Source organism: Ailuropoda melanoleuca, chromosome 5, assembly GCF_002007445.2.
Source record: "Ailuropoda melanoleuca isolate Jingjing chromosome 5, ASM200744v2, whole genome shotgun sequence".
Taxonomy (NCBI): domain Eukaryota; kingdom Metazoa; phylum Chordata; class Mammalia; order Carnivora; family Ursidae; genus Ailuropoda; species Ailuropoda melanoleuca.
Genome location: NC_048222.1, coordinates 34,173,660 through 34,201,454, shown reverse-complemented (window position 1 = coordinate 34,201,454; position 27,795 = coordinate 34,173,660). Strand labels below are relative to the sequence as shown.

Sequence of the window (27,795 nt, the reverse complement as noted above, 5' to 3'; positions counted from 1 at the left end):
ATTTCATGAGGCAGAGAACATGTAGCTAGCAAGATGAGATGAGGAGTCAGAATGTAAATCCTATTTTGTCTGTCTCCTGAGCTGCTCTTTTGTGATTCCTGAGCCACAAAGATGTGAGGTGTTGTGATGACTTGCACCTGAATCCTGTTTCTGAGGGGATTACAGGGCAAAATGCAAGCCCTGTTCTAGAATTGGCTTGATTTTTCTGTATTGTTCACTGTCAGAAACTAAGGTCTATCTGGAATTCTGGATTGTCTTCATTGTTGTTCATTCACTGTGTCATATAGAAATGGTCTTATCTAGAATGTCCGATAAGAGACAAGGAAAGGACCTATATGTTTCCCCTCATGGGGAAATGTATCCCCCTTTCTATCCTAAGGGATTGGCTTCTGAGCTAAGATGGAGGACAAGGCCATAAAGTAAATATCTGCCCACTGCTGTTGGCTCATTTTTGGTGTGTTAGAAGTATATCAGCCAGTGCTTGTTTTAATATGAGACAGTTTATGTAGAAGTAACCACAGCTGATAAAACTCAAGAGTTCATGCCAATAATGAAATTCCTCACAGTTCAAGTAATCATGGGGCCACTAACCTATGAGGTAGTTGCTAAGAAACACAGGGACAGATTCTAATTATTCTTATTAGCCACCATTTGGGTCAAATGACTAACTTTTCCAAAGTTCATTCCTTCATTCTTCATTGTTATCAGCCAAAGGGGAATAGCGGAAATGTGTGGGATTTTTTGTTTCAGTCAGTATCACTGATTTCCAGAAACATGTTCTCAGAGGGCTTATGTTGACTGTGTCATACAACTAGAAGCTCAGACGGCTGGGGAGAAATCCTGGGATCTCCTCATGCCTGACCTCATAAATATAGGACATTACTGAGTCTTTGGGGACTCCCTGGATGACCCTGTCCTGCCCGTGTCTTCCCCAGGCACCCCTCAGGTGTTGAGCGGAATCTTCTTCCTTGGGTGAGCTGGGCTTTGAACCAGAGCGTTGTTGTTTCCTCACTGAGTTAGGAAAGCACAGGTTACACATATTTGTTTCTAAAAGATTTGAGTTTGATATTCATGTTTTAGCATTCTCGGTGTTCTTCTCTTGAAAAACACTTTATGACTTTCATAAATATTCTTTGCAGATAATAGATCAGTTTGTAATAACTTATGTGGGTCTGGTTTAGCTTTTGCTCCTCTCCTAGGGTAAGATTTCTTCTGATTCTAGCTTAGGTACCCTTCTCTCATGGTTCTGGTTCTTTTTTTCTTTTTTAAGATTTTATTCATTTATTTATTTATTTATTTATTTATTTATTTTTATTTATTGAGAGAGGGAGAGAGAGTGGAGGGGGCAGAGGAAGAAAGAGAAAGAGAGAATCTTAAGCAGACTCTGTGCTGGGTATGGAGCCGGACAAAGAGCTCGATCCTAGGAAGAAAGAAAGAGAATCTTAAGCAGACTCTGTGCTGGGTATGGAGCCGGACAAAGAGCTCGATCCTAGGACCCTGAGATCATGACCTGAGCTGAAATCAAGAGTCAGATGCCCGACCAACTGAGCCACCCAGATGCCCCTCTCATGGGTCTGGTTTTGCCTGTCTTCTGATTCAGATGAGCTGCTCCTCTGCATCCACACTGGCCATGCATTCTGGTTTGAATGTTGATCCATGCTTTTGTTGTTAAGGCAGCTTATCTGCTCAGTCCATAAGTGCCCCCAATCAGCATTTTAAGATGCGGACTTTCTACCTCAATTACACTACCTCAGCAGTGTGTGCAATAGACGTTTCCTTGCTTTAGCTATTTTTATTTCTGCTTGCTACAGCTCAGCTCTGTACAAAGGCAGGACCTTTTAGAGAGTCTGACTTGAATCGGAAAATGCCCAGCCAACAACTTCTGCCTCAAAGAGGCTGCCGCATCAGAGGCACAAGGAAAAGGTTGTGTCTTCAGCCCACAGCAGAGGCGTTAAACAAAAGAAGGTGCTTTATGTGGGGATGGCAGGGCAGGGACAACAAAGATGAAGTTAGTGACAGATTCTGACTTTAAGGAGCTTCAGTCTTGTAAGAGAGACAAGTACATGAATATCTACAATGTGGGGTGAAAGGTGATCCCTGGGGTAGTTGGAGGGGTAGAAATTCCTTTTGGGTGGGAAGATCAGGGACGACTTTTAGCAGACCCGTGAATTAAGACAAAATTTAGGAAAGAGAGTTGGACAGGGAGAACATTTCAGATAGAGGAAGATCAGTAAGAACGAAGCTATATTCTTGTCTCCTTATTTTATAGATTCATAAACAGATCCAGAAAAATGATGTGGCTTACAAAAGATTTCTACCAAGTTGGATTTTTTCCTGAGAAAATCAGCCTGCACACATTCTGGCTCCCCAAGGGCTCTAAACCGTTTTATCACTCTCTGAATTTTTAGCTTTTAAAATCACTTGAGGGGCGCCTGGGTGGCTCAGTTGGTTAAGCATCTGCCTTTGGAACATAAGAACTAGGAAGATCGGTAGGAGAAGAAAGGGATAAAGAAAGGGGGGTAATCAGAAGGGGAAATGAAGCATGAGAGACTATGGACTCTAGGAAACAAACTGAGGGCTTCAGAGGGGAGGGGGCTGGGGGAATGGGATAGACTGGTGATGGGTAGTAAGGAGGGCACGTATTACATGGTGCACTGAGTGTTATACGCAACTAAAGAATCATCGAACTTTACATCAGAAACCAGGGATGTACTGTATGGTGACTAACATAATCTAATAAAAAAAAATATTATTATAAAAAAAATCTGCCTTTGGCTCAGGTCCTGGGATCAAGCCCTGCATCCAGCTCCTTGCTTAGTGGGGGAGTCTGCCTCTCCCTCTGCCTCTGCCTGCTGCTTCCCCTGCTTATTCCGTCTCTCTCTTTCTCTCAGTATGTCAAATAAATAAATAAAATCTTTAAAAATAATAAAATAAATTGAAAGTGTAGTGTAATTATTATTAGTGTAGAAATGTTTAGATGCTGCGGACAGTGTTTGCAGTACGTTTTATTCTCTGAGGGAAGAACAGTGGCATTGGGTCTCGCCTGTCTTTATGACCAGTGACTGGGTTAGGAACCTGACAGCAGTCACCGGTGCCCATCTGCCTGCCCAGTCCAGGCACTCCAGCCACGTGCCCCCATAGGCCAGCGTGGCGCTGGATTACTTTCCGGCTTACAGCTTAGGATGGCCAGATCTAGCAAATAAAAATGCAGGAGATCCACTTAAATTTGAACTTCAGATAAACAACAATTTTTGTGTGTGCGTGTATGTCCAATGCGATCTTTGTAACCTGATTTCAGTTTTTTATATGATCAGAGTTTTTGTTTTTATTTGCATAATTCCCGTGAAGAGTTTTGCCTTAAAAACAACTAATTGACATTTGTGTTTTTCCTTTTTTTTTTTTTTCAAGTACCATTGAACATGGCCTCAAAGATTTTTAAAGATCAAGATCCAGGGGAAGTTAAGGTGAAGTGAATAGACTTGAACATGTCTTTCATCTTTATATACCCAATGCCTCCTTCATGGTAGGGGGCCAGTAAATGATGTCTGAATAAACCTAAGAATGAAGGAGTTAGCGCATTCTTGATTTTTATTCCCTGTCATCTGAGAGTCTCCCTTTGTGCAGTGACAAATTTAAGCCCCAAATGTAGTTCTTTTCTAAAATGTCTCATTGGGTAGAGAATGAGAAATATCTTGTATCATGGTTAGTGTTTGCCAGTGGGTTAATTCACACCTCCCAAAGAAAACTGGCCCAAGTAATCAGGCATTGTTTACATTAATTAATTAATTGACGGATTATCTGCTAAGGTGGTCCTGAGTTCACATCTCTTGGATCTGAAGCATCCTTACGCTAGCTTCTAATATGGCTGGCTATAAAGCAATAACCTAAGCTTTGTGGATTACATATCCCACAGGTCATTAATGGCTAATGCTCCCTCTCTTATTTTATAAGAAATCAGATCTCTGAAATCATTCATGAGATATAATTCACTACAGATGCAGTTTCTCTACTTTGGTACAAAGTGTTTTTGGTCCTGACACTACATTTGAGGATATAAAAACAAAAACTAACAGCATGGTCCACAGCTTGTGTTAATTATCCTTGGGTAGTTTATGGTAAGCGTTTGAGTTCTTAAGACATAGTTATCCAATATGATTAACATGTCTCCATGTTAGGGCTGTTTCTGTACTTTAATGATTATTTTATTCTCCTAAAGTTTAAGTGCTTTGGGTTCTAATAGGCCAAACAAATGAATATTGAAAGCAGATAATGAAAAGGGGATGAGGCAGGAATGGCAATGCTATTTGTTGGACTATGGTTGACACATTGGATTCCTTTGGCCTGGACAGCTCTTGCCTCAGAAGTCCAAGTACTTGATTCAAATTAGAAAGGCTTCAGTGGTAAAGCATGAACACGCTGTTTCATTCTTCTAGTTATTCATTGCTTTCTCACTGTTAATGCTTTTTGCTCATTGGGTTTTTGAGCCCCAGGGAATTCTTTTAAAAGCAGGAATGAGGGGCGCCTGGGTGGCACAGCGGTTAAGCATTTGCCTTCAGCTCAGGGCGTGGTCCCGGCATTATGGGATCGAGCCCCACATCAGGCTCCTCTGCTATGAGCCTGCTTCTTCCTCTCCCACTCCCCCTGCTTGTGCTCCCTCTCTCGCTGGCTGTCTCTATCTCTGTGGAATAAATAAATAAATAAAAAATCTTTAAAAAAAAAAAAAAAAAGCAGGAATGAGACCCATCACAGCCAGGAATATTTGTATTTCTCTCTTGCTTTCCCCAATAACCTTTTCATGGGAAAAGTTTGCCTATACATGGCGGTGGATATTTTTAAAGACTTCCTGAAACAAATGTTTGTTCTAATTACAGTTTTATATAGTTTATGCCACTTAAAGAAAACCCACAGTGTGAAAACGTGCCCTTATGGAAAGGATAAATTATAGCAATGTCTAACACCTGGTTCCTGATAACTTGCTCAAAGGATGCATGAACAAATGCAGAAATAGCCACCAACCAGTGTAATCAGAGCCGTAAAGTAAGTAATTGGATCATATTAACAAATCAAACCCATCTGGAAGCAGCAGAGGAATGGCTTTGGGTTTTAACCAAAGGACCTAATTCATTTCAAGGACCCAATAGCAAATAAAGTGTTCCTCTCTCCTATAGCATCATCTTCAGGGAAAGCAACGTGAAATGCTATAAATTAACAGTTAGAATTTCATCTGCTGTTTTTTAAAATTTTGTTTTGAGATTGCAGGGGTTTTATAATTATTATGCCAACTAACTATTCATGTTCATTGTGGAAAAGTGCTAATGGACAGATAAACAAAAAGAAGTTAGAAATCACTGGTAATTGTGCCACCCAGAGATAACAACTGTTAGTATTTGGTTGTAATCCTTCAACATTTTCAATGATACATATAAATGTGTATTTTAATAAAAATGAGCTCATGGCAACCCCCTGGGATCCTCTCCCTCCATGGGAGCTTTGTACTATCACTTTGCTGTCACTCAATAAACCTTGCTTTGCTGCCCATCCCCCCAAAAAATGAGTTCACACTTTATATACTGTTTTTTAACCTGTGTTTTAATTTGATTGTGACATCTTCTCATATCAATATTTATGTACATCTTTGGCCTTTGGAATCCATAACATATACACAAACGTATACAGAATTTTATGGGGTGTGTGTGTGTATGTGTTTCTAGAAAAAAGATGCATTGGGGTTTTTATTGTATTTACTTTAACTTTCATTGATTAATTTAGGGAGAGGGTACAGTCGTGCATCTTCCCACTCAGGAGCATAGAAGCCTCCCAGTGTGTTCTTGCCCTCTTAGTTCCCTTTCTAAATTTTTACTTTTTTCTATGGAGGTCCCACGTCACTGTTTTAATAATTTAATGTTCATTTTTTTAAGAAAAATATTGAATTTATTAAGGTTTTGATATTTCTTAGGATTTTTATTGCATCTTAGGGTATCTTTTGTTACCTTGTAAACCCATCTTCAACTTAACATAAACTCAATGATAATGTATGGTTCAATTTACACAAATTTGCTCTAGATTTACATTACATGAACACATGTTTTATACATGCTTCATACACGTTTCATAAACAGCTATATGCCGTTTTCCATATGATAGAATAAAACAAATTATTTGCTATCAAATAGGAACATACAAGGATTTACTTTGTATTTTTACATACCAGAATCTTTTAAAATCTGTCTTTTAAAATTTTTACAACTTTTTTGGGGCGCCTGGGTGGCACAGTGGTTAAGCGTCTGCCTTAGGCTCAGGGCGTGATCCCGGCATTATGGGATCAAGCCCCACATCAGGCTCCTCTGCTATGAGCCTGCTTCTTCCTCTCCCACTCCCCCTGCTTGTGTTCCCTCTCTCGCTGGCTGTCTCTATCTCTGTCAAATAAATAAATAAAATCTTTAAAAAAAATAAATAAAATAAAATTTTTACAACTTTTCTAATTAAAAAAATATATATGTTCCACATTTTTGTATATAAATCAAGGCTGTCATTCAAAATTTTCACTAAAGGAACCAAATGAGAAATGTTTATGTCTAAAGTTTCATGTTATCTACAAATATAATTTCATGCAAGACAGAATTATAGAAAAGGAGTTCAGAGACTTGGAGCAAAGGGTGGATAAACACTCACTTAAGCCTTTAAATTAATGAACAGTCAGGAGAGTCCGGTGGGAACTTGAACCATGGAGTGAGCCATATACCGATGGTTAAGCCCAGCCCATTTCCAAAGTCCCTAGTCCTCCAAATTTCCTGGCAAATTTTTGTTCCATGGGTAGGTCCCGGTTTTATCCCTCTTAAGTATGTCTCTTCTCCCTTTCTCTCCTCCTCATCCTCTTCTTGCCCCACCTTCCTATCCCTGTCCTCCACCTCCCCTCCTGCCTCTCTCCCCTCTCTCTCCTTCTCTCTTGCCTCAGTCCCCACACTTGATCTCCACAGTCCTCAGTGTTCTGCTCAGAGGGGCTCTCTTGGTAGCTTCTGCACATTCTAATCCAATTCGCCTTTCCCCGCTTGCCTTAGGTATCTGTCTCTCTACTCCAGGTTTCACTTCTGTCTCAGCTCCCCCAGCCTCTGCCACAAGGGTAGGAAACCTTTTCTAGCTTGCTTCTGTTCACTGTCATTGCTGCCTTCCTGAGTATGACTTGTCTTTTATATTTTCCTGCCTCCAGCTATGCTGCTTACTAACTAGCCTCTCTGCCCCCATCCTCTCATACCACCATTCTCTTTCCTATAAGTCAATTTCTTATTTATTGTGGATTCATGTAAATGAGTATTCCTGTTTACATGAAACACAAATGAGATAGTGTTTGCCTAAAGCAAAGGGTTCATAAGATACATGAGAATTTAAAGAGGTAGTTATTAACACCTGTGGATTGATTAGTTCATGTTATTTTCATTTATTATTTAAATTTGTTCTTTTTTTTAATGAAAAGTTTATAATCTCAAGAATTAAACCTATGAAGAAAACCAAAGTGGAAAATAAATTGTCTTCCATTTTCACATTATCAGGTGTTTAAGAGTGAATAATTCAGATGATAACCTGACACATTTTATGAATTGAATTTTGTTACTTTTATATTACACATCAGTCATCATGACATGTCATAATGCCCCCTTTACACACATACCCTATACTCCTTACCCTGCTTTATACTTTTCCAAAGCAAAAATCACACACATATTACATATTTGGGTATTTATTTGCTGTCTTCCTCTACTAGAATCTGATTTCTATGAAAGCAAAGACTGGAATAGAAGTGTGTATCATTATTAGAAAAAGTTTCTCAATTAAAGGTATCCCCTGGGGCATTGTATGTTTAGAGACTAAATGTATATCCAGTCAGGTTGAAGAATTTTAGAATTAATTAGAATTATTTTGGAATCCCCACATTTGATGAGTACCATCTTATTTTTTTTATAATATTTTTTATTATATTATGTTAGTCACCATACAGTACATCCCTAGTTTTTGATGTAAAGTTCCATGATTCATTACTTGCGTATAACACCCAGTGCACCAAGCAATACGTGCCCTCCTTACTACCCATCACCGGCCTATCCCATTCCTCCACCCCCCCTCCCCTCTGAACCCCTCAGTTTGTTTCCCAGAGTCCATAGTCTCTCATGGTTCATTCCCCCTTCTGTCTACCCCCCCTTCCTTCTTCCCTTTCTTCTCCTACCGATCTTCTTTCTTCTTATGTTCCATAAATGAGTGAAACCATATGATAATTGTCTTTCTCTGCTTGACTTATTTCACTTAGCATTATCTCATCTGTTCTAAACCACTGAACCTTTCTATGTCTTGAAGTTGAAATGTTGATCATATCAAGAAATATATGCCATTAAATTGGGTATGTGAATATCTGGATTGACAAAATCATAATCAATTTCTGTAACTTTTCAAAAGCCTTAATCATTGCATTACAAAAGAGCTTCTAAAATATGTCTTTTGACGGGCACCTGGGTGGCTCAGTCAGTTAAGTGTTGGACTATTGATCTCAGCTCAGGTCTTATCTCAGGGTCATGAGTTCAAGCCCTGCACTGGGTGCAGAGCCTATTTAAAACAAAACAAAGCAAAACAAAACAAAACTGTTAAAATATGTCTTTTGAAAAAAAAAATACTGAAGTCCTGGGGGGGAAAAAACAAAAAGCGACAACAAAAAAAATCAAAAAGTCTTTAGTATCTTCAAAGTTGTTTTAGTTTATTTAAAAATTATTTCAAAGCAGTTCTTGAAAATTCCATAAATTGAAGTAAATGGCCACAAATGCATTTTCCTATAAATAGGCTATACTTTCACCATTAAAGAGGCAAACCAGTCTGGTTTTTGACGTGGGTTTTTCACAGTTGTCATTTCAAAACACAGAAAGGATCACGCAGTTGTGCAACTCTGCATTTGAGGTGCCAGATAAATGCTTTTGTGGAAATTAAGGAAATATTCCTTACCAAGACAAATCTTGAAGGTAAGCTCTACGTAGGAATTTCCTCTGCAACACAGAAACCATTCATTTTCTGGCCCCCTACTGTTATTAAAAAGAGCTCATTCCAACAAAGTGGCTGACATTGAACTCAATTCCTTGCACATGAAGGTTCATGTTTTTCACTTACTGATTAGAGCCGAGGGGGTGTATAATGTATCTAATACTTGTCACAGGCCAGAGAATTCTAAAAGAAAAAAATCTTGAAGTAACCACCTTTAAGCCAATTGGGAATGCTGCTTTCAGCAGAATCTAACAAAAAAACAAACATGAAACTAATGACCCTGAAAAATATTTGTATAGTTTCCTTTGGTCATGGTCCTACTGGCACACTTTCAGCCTTCAGTTTTTTGTGTCCTGTGGATTATAGTTAATCATAAATGGTGAATTTATTGTTCTTATCTGAACTTTCCTTTTGTAAATTACATGCTATCCCAACACTGTATGTTTTAGAGGGTGACACCCCATAAAAGAGGCCTGTCATGTTCGGAAGGTCAAAATAAGGCCTTCCTTTGCCCCCCATCGTTGGGTCTCAAGAACCCCCTCTGTTGCATCCTGTTAAAAATTCTTATCTTTGAGATGCCAGATACAAAGTTGACCTTGTTCGCATCTTTACTTTTTATAAAATAAAAATTTAAAAAATCTTCAGAAAGTTTTGAATTGAAAATACCAGTTTAGTATACCAGAGATTATGGCAAGTGCAAGGCATTTTTCTGAGTTGAAAGAGAGGCTTTGTGATGTGTGTGGAAAGAGTGGGGATTTCCGATTCAAAAGACCTGTTTTAAATCCCTGTATTTCAGTTTTCTAAGTTTGTAACAATATGCAAGTTAACTTCTGAGCTTTCCTGTCCTCATTTATGAAAGAGGGAAAATAATTTATAGGTTGAGGGTCCAGATGAATAACAAAATGCATATGAGAGTGCCTGACATGTAATGGATGTTCAATAAAAGTAATAATAAAATAATTGGGGAAAAGGCAGTTATAAAGAGAACCAGACTATGAGATTCTCTTTAATCCTTTTTCCACTCAAATAAGAAAAAAAGATGTGAAGTAACTAGCTCAGTGGCCATTTCATAGTTGACCATCAAGGGAGTTAGTTATTCTCTCATTTAACATTTGAAGTTTTTTATTTGCTTGGTTTCCAGGGCTGACAAGATGTGTGTATATTCTTGACTCAGCATTCAGCAATAGATTGATTGCCTTGTAGTGCTTCTTAAATCCTAACGTGCACAGAGTTGACCCAGGAATGTTGTTGAAGTGGATCTTCAGCAGGTCTGGTGTGGGGCCTGAGTTCTGATCCAGTGGGTCTGGGATGGGACCCGTGAATCTACTTTTCTAAGAGGCTCCCAGATGATGACTTGAGGTTGGCTTACTGCTCACACTTTGAATCTCATGGCATCAACGGGCCAGACAATAAATATCCTCTCTTTGTTTCTTGCAATATCTTATTTCATAGAGCTCAAAGAGTTTAGAGATGATATTATTTGGCACATTTTACAAATGAGCCATTTGTGACAACAGAAGTTGATCAATCAGTTCATAGTTGAGATCCTTCAACCTAATAGTTCAGCCACATTTCTTATCTACCGTGACCAATTTTTTTTAATTGTGCAACTATTCTCCCATCCTTCCTATTTAGTTTTTATGTTCCTAGAAGTTAAGAGTAATCAAGTTTCTCCTTCTGTCTTTATCACTATTTTCAAGCTCCTTTTAAGATCTTTGCTCATGTTAATATGTAACCATAGTTTGTCAGCATCCGCATTGCCTAACCTGGTCAAGAGACAACCCATCCTTGATGGAGCCATCTTTAGTGGCAAAAGATCAGTAGAGGTCAGGCAGATTTTGATGATTTTTGGCATAATTAATATCAGTTAGGTTTTTATATCAGAGCTACTTCCTAGTTTTTTGGATTATGCTGCCTACTCCTCCTCTAGAACCGGTGAGAAACCAGATGACATTAAGAGCCATCAGCTCAGAGATACTAGGCATTTCCATGGTTTTAACCACAAAACAGCCCTGACCCACCAATGGGAATATATTTTATTCACCTCACTCTTTCCAGCTCAATATTAGAGGACAAGGTCCCATTGCTGTGGACTCCCTAGCCTCATTTTTGTAAATTCCCTGGAATAAATACTATGCTGTAGGACACTTCTGCTATGTTTGTACCCCCTTTATGAAGGCACTCTCCCCTCCCCCTCCCCAGGACACACTCCCTATCCTTAAGAACTAGCCAGGGTCTCCATGCTCCAGGTTAGGTATGCTCTTAGTAATGCCCCATTCCTCTTTTCTCCCAGCTTTCCCACAAACAGCACCATAGACATATGGTTTCTAACCCATTTTTAGAAGCTAGTGCTGATGGGAACACGTTCATAAGATTTTTAAACAAAGATTAGTTCAGAATAACGAGAATGTCATAATCACAATGTATAAACAATGATTTTAATTTAATGAATAGTTAAATGTAGCATAATCATAAGAATTCTGCAGAAGAGCCAGTTTAGTTTGGATCACTGGTCTCTCTTCACAGGGAGATACTAAATGGTCTTGAGCCAAAAACAACTAGGTAGAAGTCTCAGGATTGCCTGCCTGCTTGCCTGCCTTCCTTCCTTCCCTCCTTCCTTCTTTCCCTCCCTCCCTCCTTCCTTCCTTCCTTCTCTCTTTTTTTATTTCTTATCTTCTGTCTTTTGGGTGTGTTATAGGGTATACTTGCAGGATCCCTGTAAAGGGATTGATTGTTTACCTATCATAATAGAGTGTAAATATTTTTAATGTCAATAAATATACATTTTCACCATTATTTTTTAAGTTCATTTATTTATTTGAGAGAAAGAGAGTGAGAGAGCAGGGGAAGGGGCAGAAAGAGAGGGAGAGAAAGAGAATCTCAAGCAGACTCCGTGCTGAGTGTGGAGCCAGACACAGGGCTTGATCCCAGGACCCTAAGGTCATGACCTGAGCCAAAATCAAGAATCAGATGCTTAACCGACTGAACCACTCAGGCACCCCTCACCATTTTTTAAAATAGTTGCTTACTATGTACATAATTATGCCATAATTTACTAATTTGCTAATGTGAGACATTCTGATTCTTTCTCAACTTCTTTTGCTTTTATAAAATACCATGCTGGTCAGTGACCTTGTTAAGATCTACGCAACTGCTGCTCAGTTATTTCTTGCTTCTCTGTTCATCTGTGCACCTCCTCAAAGATTCCTCATAGGTATCTTATTTTCCTTTAGAAATGCATTGCCCATCATGGTATTTAAATAAATTTAGTAATTTTGCAATAGTATGGTAAGTATAGTGTTTAAAAACTTGGATTCTGAAGTCAGCCTGCCTGAGTTTGATTGCCCCCTCTGCCGTTTGTTAGCTGTGTGACCTTGGGCAAGATATTCAACCTCTTTCTACCTTAGTTCCTTCACCTACAATAAGACGATAATAATAGTACTTATCTCACCTAGTTGTTGTGAAAATTAAGGAAATGATGTATTTAAACAGTACAGAATAGTATCTAGCATTTAATGCTTGCTCAAGTAATATTAGCTACTGTTAATGATAATTAACTTGCTCTGCCTTTTTATTCACACTATTTAATCTAAATTTCCACCAAAATGTGGCTGCAGACAAAACTTCATTTTTTGGCATGAAATATTGGGAACAGAAAGAGAGGACTAAAGTAGTCTCAAGGGGGTAAAGCATGTGTTAGGAATTATGGTCGATTCTTATTATGTGTTCAGGTATCAAATATCTAATATGGTAGAGTTGCTGGACCAGGCTCCAGGCCATCAGAAGCATCTTGCTAGTAGTCAAGGTGGTGGAGATAGGCGTAGTCATCAGACATTCAACCAGTCACCTACCGTCAGCCAGGTTATGTGTTCAGACAGGTAGATTATCTGTGATCTTTCCTGTGCATATAAACTAGAACTGAATGGTTCTAGTATGTCTAGTACATTGATTTTTACTTCTCCCCTAGAATTCTTTTATCTTCCTTCTTCTCTCCTAGTGAAAGTAGAGAGAAAGTAGTGTGGTGTGTTTTGGTTTTTTGTTTTTTTTTTTTTTTTTTTTTTTTTTGCTTGTTTGTTTACTTGGGCTTTTCCTAAAGAACAGACTTTATTGTACTCATTTGACCTCCTTAGAGAGCCTTTCCTGCAAACAGTTCTTCACTATCCAGCAGGGTTCTGGCATCCCCTCAGTGGGAGCAGTGACTAGGTATGAACTTGGGAACTATTTTGGGAGATAGGAAAATGCAGGGAATTTGGGGTCAATCGTTCACTCTTAACTACTAGAGGAGTACATCAGAAATGTTTGAATTAGGCATTTTTCTGCATTTTAATTGTTAGATCAAGTCCTTGGTTGCTAAGGAAATAAATTCTACAATAAATCAAATGTATGAAGGAAAGACCAGGCATTTTTCTTATCTAAAGAGGCTCTGTGTTCTCAAGCACTGAGAAAAAATTGCATGTCAAAGGCCTGATCTTCATTCTTAGTTTTGTACCAGATGTAGTTTTGTACTAAAAAGGGTAAAGCAATCTGGTTCTTTCATTTAGGCAGGAGTTCCTGGTCCTCTGTGTAATCCTATACTATTATTGTTCAGGACAAGAGTTTGGTGGAATAGCCAAAGCCCAGTGGGACTGAGTGATCTGTGTGTGGTCACTTAGCTAATCAGCAGGCTTGCATCTTATAATGCTTTCTTATGAAGTAGGATTCCACTTCAGCCCTCCCTCATGGGATATTTCCTAGAATATATGCTTTCTGGTCAAACTATACAGAAGAAATCGTCTTCTAAAGAAAAAGCAAGAAGGAAAAATTAATTAATCATAGCTTCTAACCTAATAGTGTCTGTTGAAAATATGGACACTGAAAACAACAAAATGTTTTTACTCCAAAGAATGGGTCTATCCTAGAACTAATAGGGATTCTAAGAGTTCCAGAATTTCTGGGAAAAGTATTCAGGGAAAATACAAGTAGCTAAACATTACTATTTTTTGAAGCCTCATTAAATGGGAATTGTAGATCCAGTCCTCCTCATGGGTTACCGAGGAAAGTAGCAACTATGAATATGTCGCTTCAGTGTTCATCATGAGAGAATCAGTACACCTATGTATGGAATATTATATGGCTATTAAAATAAAATACAAAATAATGAAATATATTAATGCATTAAAAATAAAATTAAATGACATGGAAGATCTGTGATAAATTGTTCAGAAAAATAATGGTGAGAATACTATTCAGAATGTGATCTCTCAATTTTGTAAAGACAAACATAAAACCTATAAACATAAGGATATAGGTGTCTACTTGTTTAAAAGCTAGATGAACATATTTCAACTGTTAGCAGTGGATCTCCCAAGCTATTGAGAGTGAATAGAGGAGATGTGAACAGTGGCATGGTGTAGGGGAGAGGTGGACAGAGACTCATGTTTACTTTTTAATTTATTCATATCTGTATTGTTTGGAATTCTTCTCATAAACATGTATTTTTATAATATTTTTATGAAAAGCCATAAAATATCTTTGTATCAGAAATTAATCTCTCTGTGTGTCTGGTGGCTTGAAGCTCTATTCTACAAAGAAACATGGTATCAATGAGCTAATAGTGCAAATGACAAGTATTCCTCCACCTGAAGAAACTCTTTAAAAATTACAATATAAATTGTCTCACACTTGTAAATATCAGCTGTCACGTGTCACAGATTATAGGAAGAGATAAAAATGAAGTCTAAAGGTGCTATAGATGGAAATCATTGCATCTAGTTTGGGCTGATAGTAACAGTGGAAAGGAAATGTGTACAGGTGAAAAAAGATGCTGAAAGTATGCAAATATTTTCATAATAATGTGAGAAAGATGGGGCACCTGGGTGGCTCAGTTGGTTAAACATCTGCCTTGATCCCAGAGTCCTGGGATTGCGCCTGCATTGGGCTCCTGCTCAGCGGGGAGTCTGCTTCTCCCTCTCCCTCTGCCTGCCGCTCCCCTCCCCTCCACTCATGCTCTCGCTCTCTCAAATAAATAATAAAAACTTTAAGAAAGATAATAATGTGAGAAAGATATGCTGCTCCTTTATTATGATACTTAGCATCTTAGATACTGATCACTGTCCTTATGCCTTCCTTTTCAAGAATTCCATCTCAACATAGAGGAGAATAATTTCCATGGAAATGAATCCATTAACTAATGAACACCTTTGTACTGAGAACTTAATGCTTGCACTGCTTTAGATACAGGGTGGGGGAGGGGAGCACAAAGATGAGTAAGACCAAGCATTGGCTCCTGGCACTCCTAATCTAAGGGGGAGCTGAGGTGGTGTTCTGGCTCTGAAGTGCCACAGGGACCGTAGTAAGCATACAAATGCATAAACTAAACTAAGACTTCAGAATAGAGTGGATGGATGCTCCCTCCAAGAGGAGGTGTTTCGCTTTTGATTTTGTTTTGTTTCAGAGTAGAATAAACCTTAACATCATTGTAAGCAGAGGAGGAAGGGTCCATATAGAGAGGTGACAATGAGATAAGAGAAAGGAGGTGGTGAATAGGAGTTAACCCTGATAGAAGCCTGAAGAGAGCCCAGGGGGGAGAGGACAGCCATGAGGAGGAGGAAGGATAGTACACAAGACATGTAAAAGAAAGAAGGGGGCCTGACTGGTGAGGCAGAGCTGCCCTGGGAGGCCAAGGAAGAGGAAACCGGAAGAGTCCATTTATAACAGGTTTGACTTTCTCTGCCTAGTGGGAAGTTACAATATTGACAGGATGAGAGTTGTAGTAGGCTTGGGGGCTGTGGAAAGACTTGGAACAGCCGCTGTGAAGAATATAAGTCAACCAACGATTAGTATTTTTCTGTTCTTTGGGTTAATACCTAGTAGTGCAATTGTTGAATTATAGGGTATTCCTATTTTTAACTTTTTGAGGAACCTCCATACTCTTTTCCAGAGTAGCTGCCCCGGTTTGCATTCCCACCAGCACTGCTCCAGGGTTCCACTTTTTCCACACCCTCACCAACACCTGTTGTTTCTTGTGTTGTTGATTTTAACCATTCTGACAGGTGTGCAGTGATGTTGCATTCCAGTTTTGATTTGTAGTTCCCTGATGATCACTGATATGGAACATCTTTTCACATGTCTGTTGGCCATCTGGAAGTCTTCTTTGGAAAAATGTCTATTCATGTCTTCTGCTCATTTTTTAATTAGATTATTTGTTTTTTGGGTGTTGAGGTTTATAAGTTCTTTATATATTTTGGATACTAACCCTTTATCAGAAATTCCATTTGCAAATATCTTCTCCCATCCTGTAGTTTGCCTTTTAGTTTTGTTGATTTTTTCCTTTGCTGTGCAGAAGCTTTTTATTTTGATGTAGTCCCAATAGTTTGTTTCTGCTTTTGTTTCCCTTGCCTCAGGAGACATATCTAGAAAGAAGTTGCTATGGCCAACGTCAAAGAGATTACTGCCTGTGTTCTCCTCTAGGATTTTTATGGCTTCAGGTCCCACATTTAGGTCTTTAATCCATTTTGAATTTATTTTTGTGCATGGTGTAAGAAAGTGGTCCAGTTTTATTCTTTTGCATGTTGCTGTCCACCCCAATGTTTATAGCAGCACTATCTACAGTAGTCAAATTATGGAAACAGCCCAAGTGTCCATCGGTTGATGAATGGATAAAGAACATGTGGTAAATACATATATGCAATGGAATATTTTTCAGCCCTAAAAAAGAATGAAATCTTGCCATTTGCAACGACATGGATGGAACTAGAGAGTATAATGCTAAGTGAAGTAAGTCAGTCAGAGAAAGACAAATACCATATGATTTCACTCATGTGGAGTTTAAGAAACAAAACAAATGAACAAAGGGGGGACATAGAGGCAAATCGAGAAACGGACTCTTTTTTTTTAAGATTTTATTTATTTATTTGACAGAGACAGTGAGAGGGAACACAAGCAGGGGGAGTGGGAGAGGGAGAAGCAGGCTTCCCGCTGAGCAGGGAGCCTGATGCGGGGCTCGATCCCGGGACCCTGGGATCATGACCCGAGCCAAAGGCAGACGCCTAACGATTGAGCCACCCAGGTGCCCCAAGAAATGGACTCTTAACTCTAGAGAACAAACTAATGGCGATCAGAGGAGAGGTGGTTGGGGGGAGGGGTGAAACAGGTGATGGTGGTTAAGGAGGGCACGTGTCCTGATGAGCGCCTGGTGATGTATGGAAGTGTGGAATCACTGTATTGTGCACCTGAAACTAGTATTACACAGTATGTTAACTAACTGGAATTTCAGTTAAAACTTAAAAAAGATAAGTCCGGGATGATTAGCAGGGTTCTGGAGCATCACTGAGGTCCCAACTGCGGTGGAGTGGCATGAACCTTTCATGAAACTAATAAAAAGAAAACTTTTTCATTGCTTTCTCTGGCATTGTGGCAGCTAGGCATAGAGGCATGGAAATTCAGCTTGGCCAGAATGCATGTTTTGTAGAAATAATGATTCTTCAGTTGAAAGCTGTGTATGAAAATTTATCAGAAAGTAGTCAAATAATTGCATCATTTCAGATTTCACTTTGTCAATATGTTTATTTCCCCTTAATTTTTAGTTAAATCAGTTAACTATAGTCCATAAAGAACTGGGAAAATACCCTGTACTTTGAATGTTAACCAATCAAGTAATGCCATTAGAATTTCTAAAGTTTCTAGCTCATAGCTGCTTCTCATACATTATGTATTTTTAGGCTGGAAAAACTAATAACATCCTTTTTGGAAGACCAAGATCCAGAGAGTAGACTAGAGGTTGGCACTGATATGCGTAAAATTCATCACTGTTTCCACCATTTAAAGGTAAATTTCAGCATTTCCTCTAGTAGAAGCCATTGTCTGCCATGTTGAAACTGCAGTAAAGTTTGCCTAGTTGACCAGCTCTTAAAAGATTAGGAACCAGCTTCACATCTGCAGAATGGTATGATCTTCGAACAAGACTGGAATTATTCCAGAATTTCTTCAGAGGTTGTCTCTTACCTGCCAGTGAATAAGCTCAGACCATGGACTTGTAATTCTTTTGCCAGGAATCTCTAACTAGTATACAGAATAATTCCATGTTCAAAAACCATTTATTTTCAACATATATCAAGAAAATTGTGTCCCGTGTTTTTCCCCAGCAGTTTAGATTTATCCATATAAACCCTCAGTTTTTCTCTGCCTTATGTTTTACCTTTCATGATGACACAGTGGGAATATCATTAACTTTTATTTCTACCTCACTTGTAATTTGCCATTCTTCACTACGATAATAAACATTTATTGTGAGTCTGCTATGGGACAGGCATTGGGAAAGCAAAATTGAATAAGTAAGTCATGAAGAAGACATATATGTACAGTATAAGTATAACACATGATAAGTGATATTTTTAAAAGTGTGAATCAAGTGGTATGGGGTTAAGGAGAAAGAGAAAGAAGTTTAAGAGGAGATAATTTTTAAGTAGGAATTTCTTTTTTTTATAACAATATTTTTTTATTATATTATGTTAGTCACCATACAGTACATCCCTTGTTTTTGATGTAAAGTTCCATGATTCATTAGTTGCGTGTAACACCCAGTGCACCATGCAATACGTGCCCTCCTTACTACCCAATCACCAGCCTATCCCATTCCCCCACCCCCCTCCCCTCTGAAGCTCAGTTTGTTTCTCAGAGTCCATAGTCTCTCATGGTTCATTCCCCCTTCTGATTCCCCCCCCCTTTCTTTATCCCTTAAGTAGGAAGTTCTGAGGTTAGGGAAGGAGAGAGGTGATAGCAGAGAACAGGATGAGGAAGGGGAGGGGAGAGAGAACAGGGACAGGGGAAGGCAGCTGCATTGCGGAGACAGGGAAGCAAGGAAGGACAGGCACGCCAGTGCAAGGAACTGTCGAAGGCAAAAAGAGTCCAAGAAACTAAGAGATTTGGAAGAGAGGTAAGCTCTTATTTCATCTTACAGAAACTATTGAATGACAAGAAGATTCATGGAAAAAGCACAGTCTCCTCTGAAATCAAAGATCAAGACTGCCAAGAACCATTAAAGGAAGAATACCAAAAGCTCCGAGACATTCTACAGCAGAGGGATAATGAAATCAGTATCCTTTCCAAAGCGATTGGAAACCGACCCTTTGCTGCCTCGAAAGAGGGAGGGGGGACACTTCAGTGCCTTCCGCTAGCCACATCACCTAGCCCCCAGCCCTGCTTCCAGTTCACACTGACTCTTGCCATTTAGGAGAGGTCCCTCCCACACACAGAATGTAGTGAACAGTAAAAAACACAGTTGCTATAAAAGAAACACTTTGACTTTGTTTTTAGCTAGGTACAGTTACTATTTTGGGGAATATTTCAGTTTATCAAAAAGCATGGTCTTTTTTACACCATCTCTTAACATGAAATTTTTTTTTTTAAATCTATTTTTTGGACTACTCTGCTGTGCTCTTTCTGTTTTAGTTCTGAGCCAGTAAGTTATCTTTAGCTGACTGACCGGACACTGGGCTGACCACAGACAGCCTCACCAGGGCCCAGAATTTGTGGCTGGTGTGTGGGCGGCACTCAAATGGTGGCTGAAAACTGACAAATGGTATTTAGCTTATGAAGAGAAGAGATTGATTTAAATGTAACTTCTTTTTATTTAAAAGCCAGATCTACTGCCTTAGGCTCCACTTAACAAATGTTCCCAAATTTGGAAGCAAGTATTGATGCGTGTTCAGGATGGAATACTTTTTGGCTCTAGGAGGCAGTGTGTTTGGGGTGCCGCAAGTGCCAGCAGCCCATGGGAGCTGCCTCCAGGTACAGGCTGGGTGGCTTAGACCTCAGGTCTCCCCAGCATTTCTTCGGTCTTGTTTCTCATTTTATCTGTCAAGCTTCTTGTAAAAGATTTGACATTTTCATTGCATTTGCAGACTTTGAACGTGCACAAGAAGTTATTTCAGTCAGTTATCAACAGGTATTTGTGTTCATTTTTAAAAAATTACTAAAGGGCCTTTTAGCTGCAGCTAATGTGCAAAAATGCATAAAAATAGGGGTGCCTGGGTGGCGCAGTCGTTGAGCGTCTGCCTTCAGCTCAGGGCGTGATCCCAGAGTTCTGGGATCGAGCCCCACATCAGGCTCCTCCACTGGGAGCCTGCTTCTTCCTCTCCCACCCCCCCTGCTTGTGTTCCCTCTCTCACTGGCTGTCTCTCTCTCTGTCAAATAAATAAATAAAATCTTTTTAAAAATGCATAAAAATAACCTACATGAAAGACATCCAATAATAAAGAGGTAAAAACAAACCACACACAAGGTAGGCACGCTGCCTGATTAACCTCGGTCTCTAATTTTATCTGAGTATTAGCAGACCCTGTATGCCTGATCCAAGTGAGTTTTAGCGGCTTTCTTATCCAGCCAGCAACAGTAGGTTCCGCTGCGAATTTTACTCCCGTGCGAGGCCTTGTCTGTGAGTGCTACCCACAGGGTCACCCTGCATTCCTTTCCCTCTCTTTCACCCTGTCCAGCTCCAGGGATGCTCCCAGCCCAGACCTCAGGCCTGGCCCCAGCCCTAGTCTGAGCTCTGCTTCTTTTCCAAGCCTTTATTCTATTTTAGGATCTTCTCCCCTAAACACTCCTACCAACTTCTTAATCCTCTCCTGGGCTTATGAATGTGAGTACCTATAGGAGGTATGAGATGAGATATGACAGCGAAGAAACAGTCTGGGCTTGTGCATGTATGTTTATTTAAATGAGAGAGTCACAGAAACATACATCATCTCCCTTATTGACCACCACATCCAGGGACCACTGTTCATGTGGGGCTGCCCTAGATTCTTTATGGACTGGGAATGACCTGAGCAGTGTCTCCTCCTTCTGAGACTCAAATTCAAAATGATAGCATGTAAGAGCCATGGTGAAAAGATCACTGAACTTAAAGTTCACACCTGGGTTGACATCCTAGCTCTTTCTGCATTAGCTCCATAGCTATTCAATGGAACGGTTTCCTACACTTCAGTAGTAAGACCATAAAGCCTTCCCTGCCAACCTCACAGTGCTGAGCAAAGCTGGTAAGGTAAGTTACTGGAAAGTGCTTTGAATACTTTTGAGCACATAGTGTGGTATGATGGGAGATAGGACTCTGTAGACAATTGGCAAACTCAGAAGGAAAATAGCAGCTCAGATTTACTCATCACAAAGCTTGTGCTCATGAAGGGCTAATGACCAAGAAATGCTGTTGAAATTTCAAAGTTTCTCACAGTCAGGGTGGAGGATATTTTCACATCTCATTTGTAGAACCAGCAAGGTGAAGACTGACAGGAAGAATGAGAAAGATCTGGCATATGGGAAAAACGGTAATACTTGAGCTCAACAAAAGACAGTAATGCAACCAAATGACAATGAACGACATTGAATACTCTTCTTGGGAAGGGAGTGAAAATGGTGTCATTTCAGTGACATTATCAGCCTGAGTGAAGTTCAGACACCCCTTCGCCAAACATGTAACAGCATGTCATTCAGGACCCCGCACAACAAAGGCCCAAGTTAAATGAAATGGGCAGGGGAAGAAGACAAAGGAAAGGTGGAAAGAAGGAAAGCAGCCAAGGAGATAAATCTGTACTCTGATCTTTATGAAATGTACATCAGAACGCTGCTTGTCTCTGGTTAAATTCTGCCAGGGCCGGTTAGAATGAATCTCAACTCCTTACTCCATATCACAAGGCCCTACATGATGGTGCCCTTGCCAGTCCCCTGATATCATTGCTTATGTCTCTGTCCCATGTGTTAGGCTTTGGTCACAGTGTCTTTTTGTGGTGGTTCTAACAACTGGTTTCTCAAGCTTGGCACTTTGGACATTTGGGGCTATGTAATTCTCTGCTGTGGGGGCTCCCCTGTGCATTGTAGGGTGTTTTGCAGCCTCTCTGGCCTCTACCCACTAGACTTCAATAACAACATCTGCCCCCCACTGCAGTATGACAATCAAAAATGCTTCCAGACGTGACCAAATGCCCTCTGGGTGGTAATACAGCCCCCGTTGGGAGCCACAAGGCCCTTCTCTGGAGGGTTTTAGCACTAGCCATAAACTCTGCTGGCATACTCTTCCTCTGGCTGCTGCCTTTTGTTGTTAAGCTTAAACGTCACTCTTAGGAAAGTCTTTTGTGAGCCCCCAATGTAGAGTAGTCACTCAGTCATTCTTGATCTTTTAAAAATTAGCTATCCTTTCATCCTCTAACTTTCGGTACATGTGCGTGAGATCTGACTTTCCCCAGTAGGACATCTGCTTCATGAGAGTAAGAAACTAGTCTGCCTTTTCATCGTTCCTTCCCTCTGCCTAGAATAGTGCCTGGCACATAGTATGAGCTCCATTGCACACTGTCGAATGGGTGAGTGAATGGAGGTTGCCATTGCAGTGTGAGAGCCAGCGGAGGCATCTGATGCTATGGATAACCAGTTCCGCACGAGAAGGTGTGAAAGCTGTGGGCAGAGCACTGTTCTTCTCTGCCAAGCCAAGGCCCACACACCCTCTTTGGTAAGGAGGCAAAGATTGGAAGCCACATCAGGGACTCTGAGAGAAAGAGTGAGTATGCTTCTGGAAATCTCCAAGAAGTTGGAGTCAAAGCTGAAGAGGAAGATGGAAATCAGATGACCCCCATGAGACTTGCCAAAGAACATCCAAGTCTCTCCCCACCACCTCCATATTTCCTCACTCCTATTTTAGTGATGCCATCTCTAGGGATGGTGGAGGCCTGCAATTCCACTTACAGCATATGCATCTGGAGTTCTGAGATTCTGAAGAAGGATTTTATCTTTTCTCTCAGGGATGGCAGAAATCCCTTAGAGTTCTCAGCATCTTGAGCCCAAAAGAACAGCAAAGGAGGATGGCAGGCAGTGAAGTTTTCGCTCCTCAGCGCTCCCAGTGTATCAAAACGGCCCACCAAAAGGTGCACTGTAAAATAATGTATCTGTACCAAGAATTCACTTCTTCTCAGCTCCATTTGGGACTAAGATTTAGAGACTTTTTTTTTTTTTAAAGTGCCTGTAAGTCCCATTCAAATGTATGCTAAGCAAACGTGTGTTGGATGTAGGGGTGCTCTGGCCACCGAGACTGATTTGGTTGCTCTGCCAGTTGGGTGGATTCTGGCGTTCTCCCTCTCTACCCCTCCTGCTGCCTCCTGAGCAGCATCCTGGATTCAAGTCTTACTTATTCACAGATACATCCATAGCTCCAGTGCCTGCTCCTACAAAGTGTTCCTTTTATTTCTGGTAAACGCTTACATAAGAATTTTAAGTCTTTACCGGTTTAAACTCAGAACACTTTAAAGACCTTGGGGTTTGCGAATTTTTCATATAATGGTGCCATACTGAAAGATCAGCTGCTTCCTAAACTGTCAATTTAGGTAAATGACTTCAGGAAGTTGAAGTCTTCCTTCAGTGGTCTCTTTACCATATGACAAATAGCAAATATTGTTGGGAATATTAACCTCAACTGAAACATTAGTGCTTTGATCATTGCAACTTAGCATGAGTCACTAAATCCTTAAATCAAGTTTCAGATATTCTGGTCAATATGCTAAAGAAAGAAAAGAAGAAAGCTCAAGATGCTCTCCACTTACCCAGCATGGGTAGAAGTGAGTGTAGACGCTCACAGAGCTCGCCCTTCCCACCTTGGAACCCAGAAGGTCTGAGGACATTGCCATCCTCAGCAACCACACAGGTCCAGGACATCAGCACTTTTGGGTACAAATCCGGTTTGCTCCGCAGTAAAACAGGTCAGTTATATTTACTTATAAATATAAATTATCTTAAGTATAGAAAACATAGGCTTAAATGAGAAAACATAGGCTATCATAAATTATACATCTATAGAAAAAGTAGAATAAACATGGAAATGATTATAATTTTATCATTCTATTCTTCATCATTGTAATTCTTATTGTTGTTATTATTACTAATATTTCTTGAGGTTTTAAAGTTGTACCAGCAGCAGTTGTAGCAGCAATAACAAAAATCTCCAAGTAAGGTTCCTCCTCAAAAGGAAAAAAAAGAAACAAGTCTGGCATTCCTCATTCTCTATAATGGAATTCAGCATAGCATTTCTTGGTTTTAAATATGCAAGGGTGAAGAAATGACAACTTATTTGTTATAATTATTTTTTATAACTATCAAATCTCTAAAATACCAGTTTCCAAAATTGATGACTGAACTGAAAACACAAAGTATGAATTGTCACAGAGCCCAGAGACAGAAATAGATGGGTTCAGGGCAACAGGAGAAAAGTTAAAGTTAGAGGAAGGAACAAAACCTTTCCTCTGATAGAGGAGTGAAAGAATAAGGACAGATGTTGCATTGCCAATGTGATGACAGTATTTATTTCTAAATCAGAATAAGCTATCTGCAGCAAAATAATTTAAAAATATTATCACAGTCTGACTTAAAGGGTAAGAAACAAACAAAATTTTGTCAGATAGTAGGATTTGATGGGGTTGCATCAACTCAGAGGCACTTTCCCCACTTGTAGCTTTTGTCAGTATGTCAACTCTGCAGCTACAGAACCACGCTAGAGGCCTGGTTGGTTTGTGTTATTTTCTCTTTCTGTTAGACCAGCAGAGAATGATGTACAGTCATGTGATTGATGGCTTTCTCTTGAAGACATTGAGGAATCTGAAATATGGAATGTACTAGAACAAAGGGATGGAAACCTTCCCTTTTTGGCAACAGAGGTTGAAATTTTCTATATAAATATTTGTTGGTATGGGTGACCTGATGTACATGGTTTTCTAAAGGATTTAGCTTGGGAATAATTAGAAGATGGTACTCATTAAGAAGGACACTTTTTAATCAATAAAGACAAGATTGAGAAGCCTGGAAATATACTTCATGATATTATATCCCTTTATCTCTTAATTCTAAATTTTCTTGCTTTGAGTATTTATTTAGCAACATAGTAGAGTAAATTCAAAATCAAAGGAAACCAAAAATGCTGTTTTTACCATTTATCATGGTGGCAGTAGACAGGGAAAGCAATTATTCCTCTCTGTGATTGTTTTCCATACAGCATTCCTATACTCTGTTATGGGTAACAGCTGGTTCTAAAAAAAAAAGAGGCCCTCTGGATTGGTGAATTCATTAGTTCATCCATCAATTTATTTATTCCTTTATTCATTCAACATATATTTATTGAGTACACACTTTGTTCCACGTACCATGCTAATTATTACTATTATGGCTACAGCTTACATAGCCTAGATAGATAGATAGATAGATGATAGATAGATAGATGATAGATAGATATCAGGTACTATTCAAAGTTGTCCAATTGAATTAACTCATCTAATCCTTGTTCTATAGGTTCTTGTTTTAACCCCATATTATATAAGAGCATACGAGGACAAACAGGACCTCTGATCTCAGAGCACTTAGAGACTGATAGAGAAGAGAGCTTTGAATAATTAATTATAAAAGTACACCTCTGTATTACTGGTAGGGCACATACCAGGGAACCCAACCTCAAGTTAAGTAAGGAGGGCACGTATTGCATGGTGCACTGGGTGTTGTACGCAAGTAATGAATCATGGAACTTTACATCAAAAACTTGGGATGTACTGTATGGTGACTAACATAGTAAAAAATTTTTATTAAAAAAAAAAAGATCAGAAAGATCCAAAAAGGGACGTGGGGGGGGGAGTGTGGCTGGAAGCAATATTGTAAGCAGAAGGAGTCATTTGAATAGCTTTTGGGGCCTTTGTGGTGGAAAGGAGCATTTTAGGAAGTGAAAAGGCCAAGATGGGTGGGGAGGGAGAGGCTGGGAAGACAGGTTGACTAATGTAGCAGAACAGATTGTCAGAGGACACAGAGTATGCATGACTAATTAGAAGGCCATTGTAGTGTAGTGGTCCAAGCCAAAGGATGGGGATGATGAGAGAGAGATGGGGGGGGATCAGAAGGATTTAGGAGGGAGAGTGAGCAGGGCTTGGTGACTAACGGATGTGGGGGTAAGGGTGAGGATGGGTCTCCGGTCTCTGGGTGGCTGGTGAGGCTCTTTGTGGAGGTAAGGAACAGTGCAACAGTTGACATTGTTGGCTATAGAGAGCAGAGCCTGGCATCTCTACTGACAGGAAAGGTCGCAGTCAGTATCCATGTTAGACCACTGTGCTCACGATGGAAGGAGCTGTTTGTTCACTGTCCTTCAAAGACACACACCATTATGCCTGTGCAGAAGTGGCCTTGGATATCACTGCCCCGCCCCTTGCTGTGTGCCAGACCTTTTCTGTTTCTATTTTCTCTTACCCACACCATCTCCCTTCTCATAATTCTTCTTCCCCATAGCTTCTCATAATCTCTCTCCTAACTCATAATTACAGTCAACTTTTTCAGTAACCCTTCTCTTCCCTTGATACTACTATCAAGACAGCCTGTAGTTTTGTTTGGAGAATGAATTAAGTTGACTTGAATAGAAAATCACTGAAAAAAAAAAAGGAAATTGTTTGTAAAGGCCAAGTACGAATGAGGTAAAAGAGTTTTGGAGAAAAGCCTTAGAGTTGAAAGGGTTTTGGGTTGTTTTAACTGTTGTTGGATATAGTTCTAGCAATGACTTTAAATAGGAATAGGCTCACAAATGGATTGATAATGATCTAAGCATTTGGAGGAGGGACTGATGAAGGATTGATTTTATTTTTTGGCAAAACTACAGATAGGATGAAATTGCTGTGGATGAATCAGTGCCACAAAGCAACAGGTAATGGGATAGTTTATTACAGTGTTTAAGATCCTAGGAGCTGATTAGGCTTTTATGACTGCATTATTTTATACAAGAAACTTATGTGAACTAAGCCACATACAAAAAAATTAATAATCATGTTGTTTTGGAAGATTTCTGCCTTATGTAGGTGTTGTCAATTCCTATTAAGCATCCCCTGGGCTGCTTTCAATGCAGAATGCAAGTAGATTCGACCTCCTCCACTCGGAGACTGTTGTGCCATGGTCTCCACTCTGATGACCCTCCACCTTCTTGCCTTCACCCCCCCCACTTGATGCTGAAAATGTCTTTTTTCAAATTTCTTGTACTAAAAGAAAATGAAACCAAATTCATGGTTCACTCTAGAGCCCCACACAGTCATTGTGCAAGCAGCCTGCCAAGGCAGAGGAAGGAAGGTTAGGGGCTTTGGGGCTTCTTGGTTTTTTTGGAGGTTAAATGTCTGTTTTGGTTTCATTGAAGTAATGAGAGGGATTGTTCAGCTCCACATTTTGAAAAGAGTCATATGGTTCTCTTTAAAATAGTAGGACTTTGATAGTTTGGTTTTCTTGTTTGGTTTTTTGGGGTTTTGTTGTTTTTGTTGTTGTTTACTTTTTTAGTCCTCTGATTGTGTGTTCCAGTTAGTCACCTGGAACCAGTCAGTATTCCAAAAGCCCCTGATGATTCACCAAATCCTTTAACTGGGATGCTAACATAACCCACTCATCACTGGTAATGCCACTGGCATTTTAAAAGGTGAATTGATACGCAACTAATGAATCATCGAACTTAACATCAGAAACCAGGGATGTACTGTGTGGTGACTAACATAATATAATAAAAAAAATTAAATAAATTAAATAAATAAATAAATAAATAAATAAATAAATAAAAGGTGAATTGAAAGCCAAAGCCACAGCTTGGGGGCTCCAGGATCTTTTCTCTTATTTACTCCTAAGAATTTATTGAATCCCCACTATGTGCATGGAAGCTCCAAACGTAGAGGTGGTAGGGGGCACCAATGGAAACTGCGAAATGGTCTCTGCCCCTGGGAGCTTACATTTAAATAGCAGAGGCTGGCTTGGTACCCTAAGAGGAGA

The 27,795-nt window shown here is 39.7% G+C and overlaps 1 protein-coding gene across 11 annotated transcripts in view; it reads left to right on the top strand.

Annotated features, from left to right (window-relative positions):
* KIF6 (kinesin family member 6) overlaps nucleotides 1-27,795 on the top strand; it is a 465,947-nt gene that overhangs the window by 183,123 nt on the left and 255,029 nt on the right. For 9 of the 11 annotated variants that reach the window (XM_034660659.1, XM_034660662.1, XM_034660661.1 and 6 more), the window contains 3 exons: nucleotides 17,718-17,823; nucleotides 18,956-19,091; nucleotides 23,517-23,732. The exons of the other annotated variants lie outside the window; for them this stretch is intronic. In XM_034660659.1, the coding sequence (XP_034516550.1) occupies nucleotides 17,718-17,823; nucleotides 18,956-19,091; nucleotides 23,517-23,732 (458 nt within the window). The remainder of the gene's footprint in view (nucleotides 1-17,717; nucleotides 17,824-18,955; nucleotides 19,092-23,516; nucleotides 23,733-27,795) is intronic. 11 annotated transcript variants of the gene reach the window in all.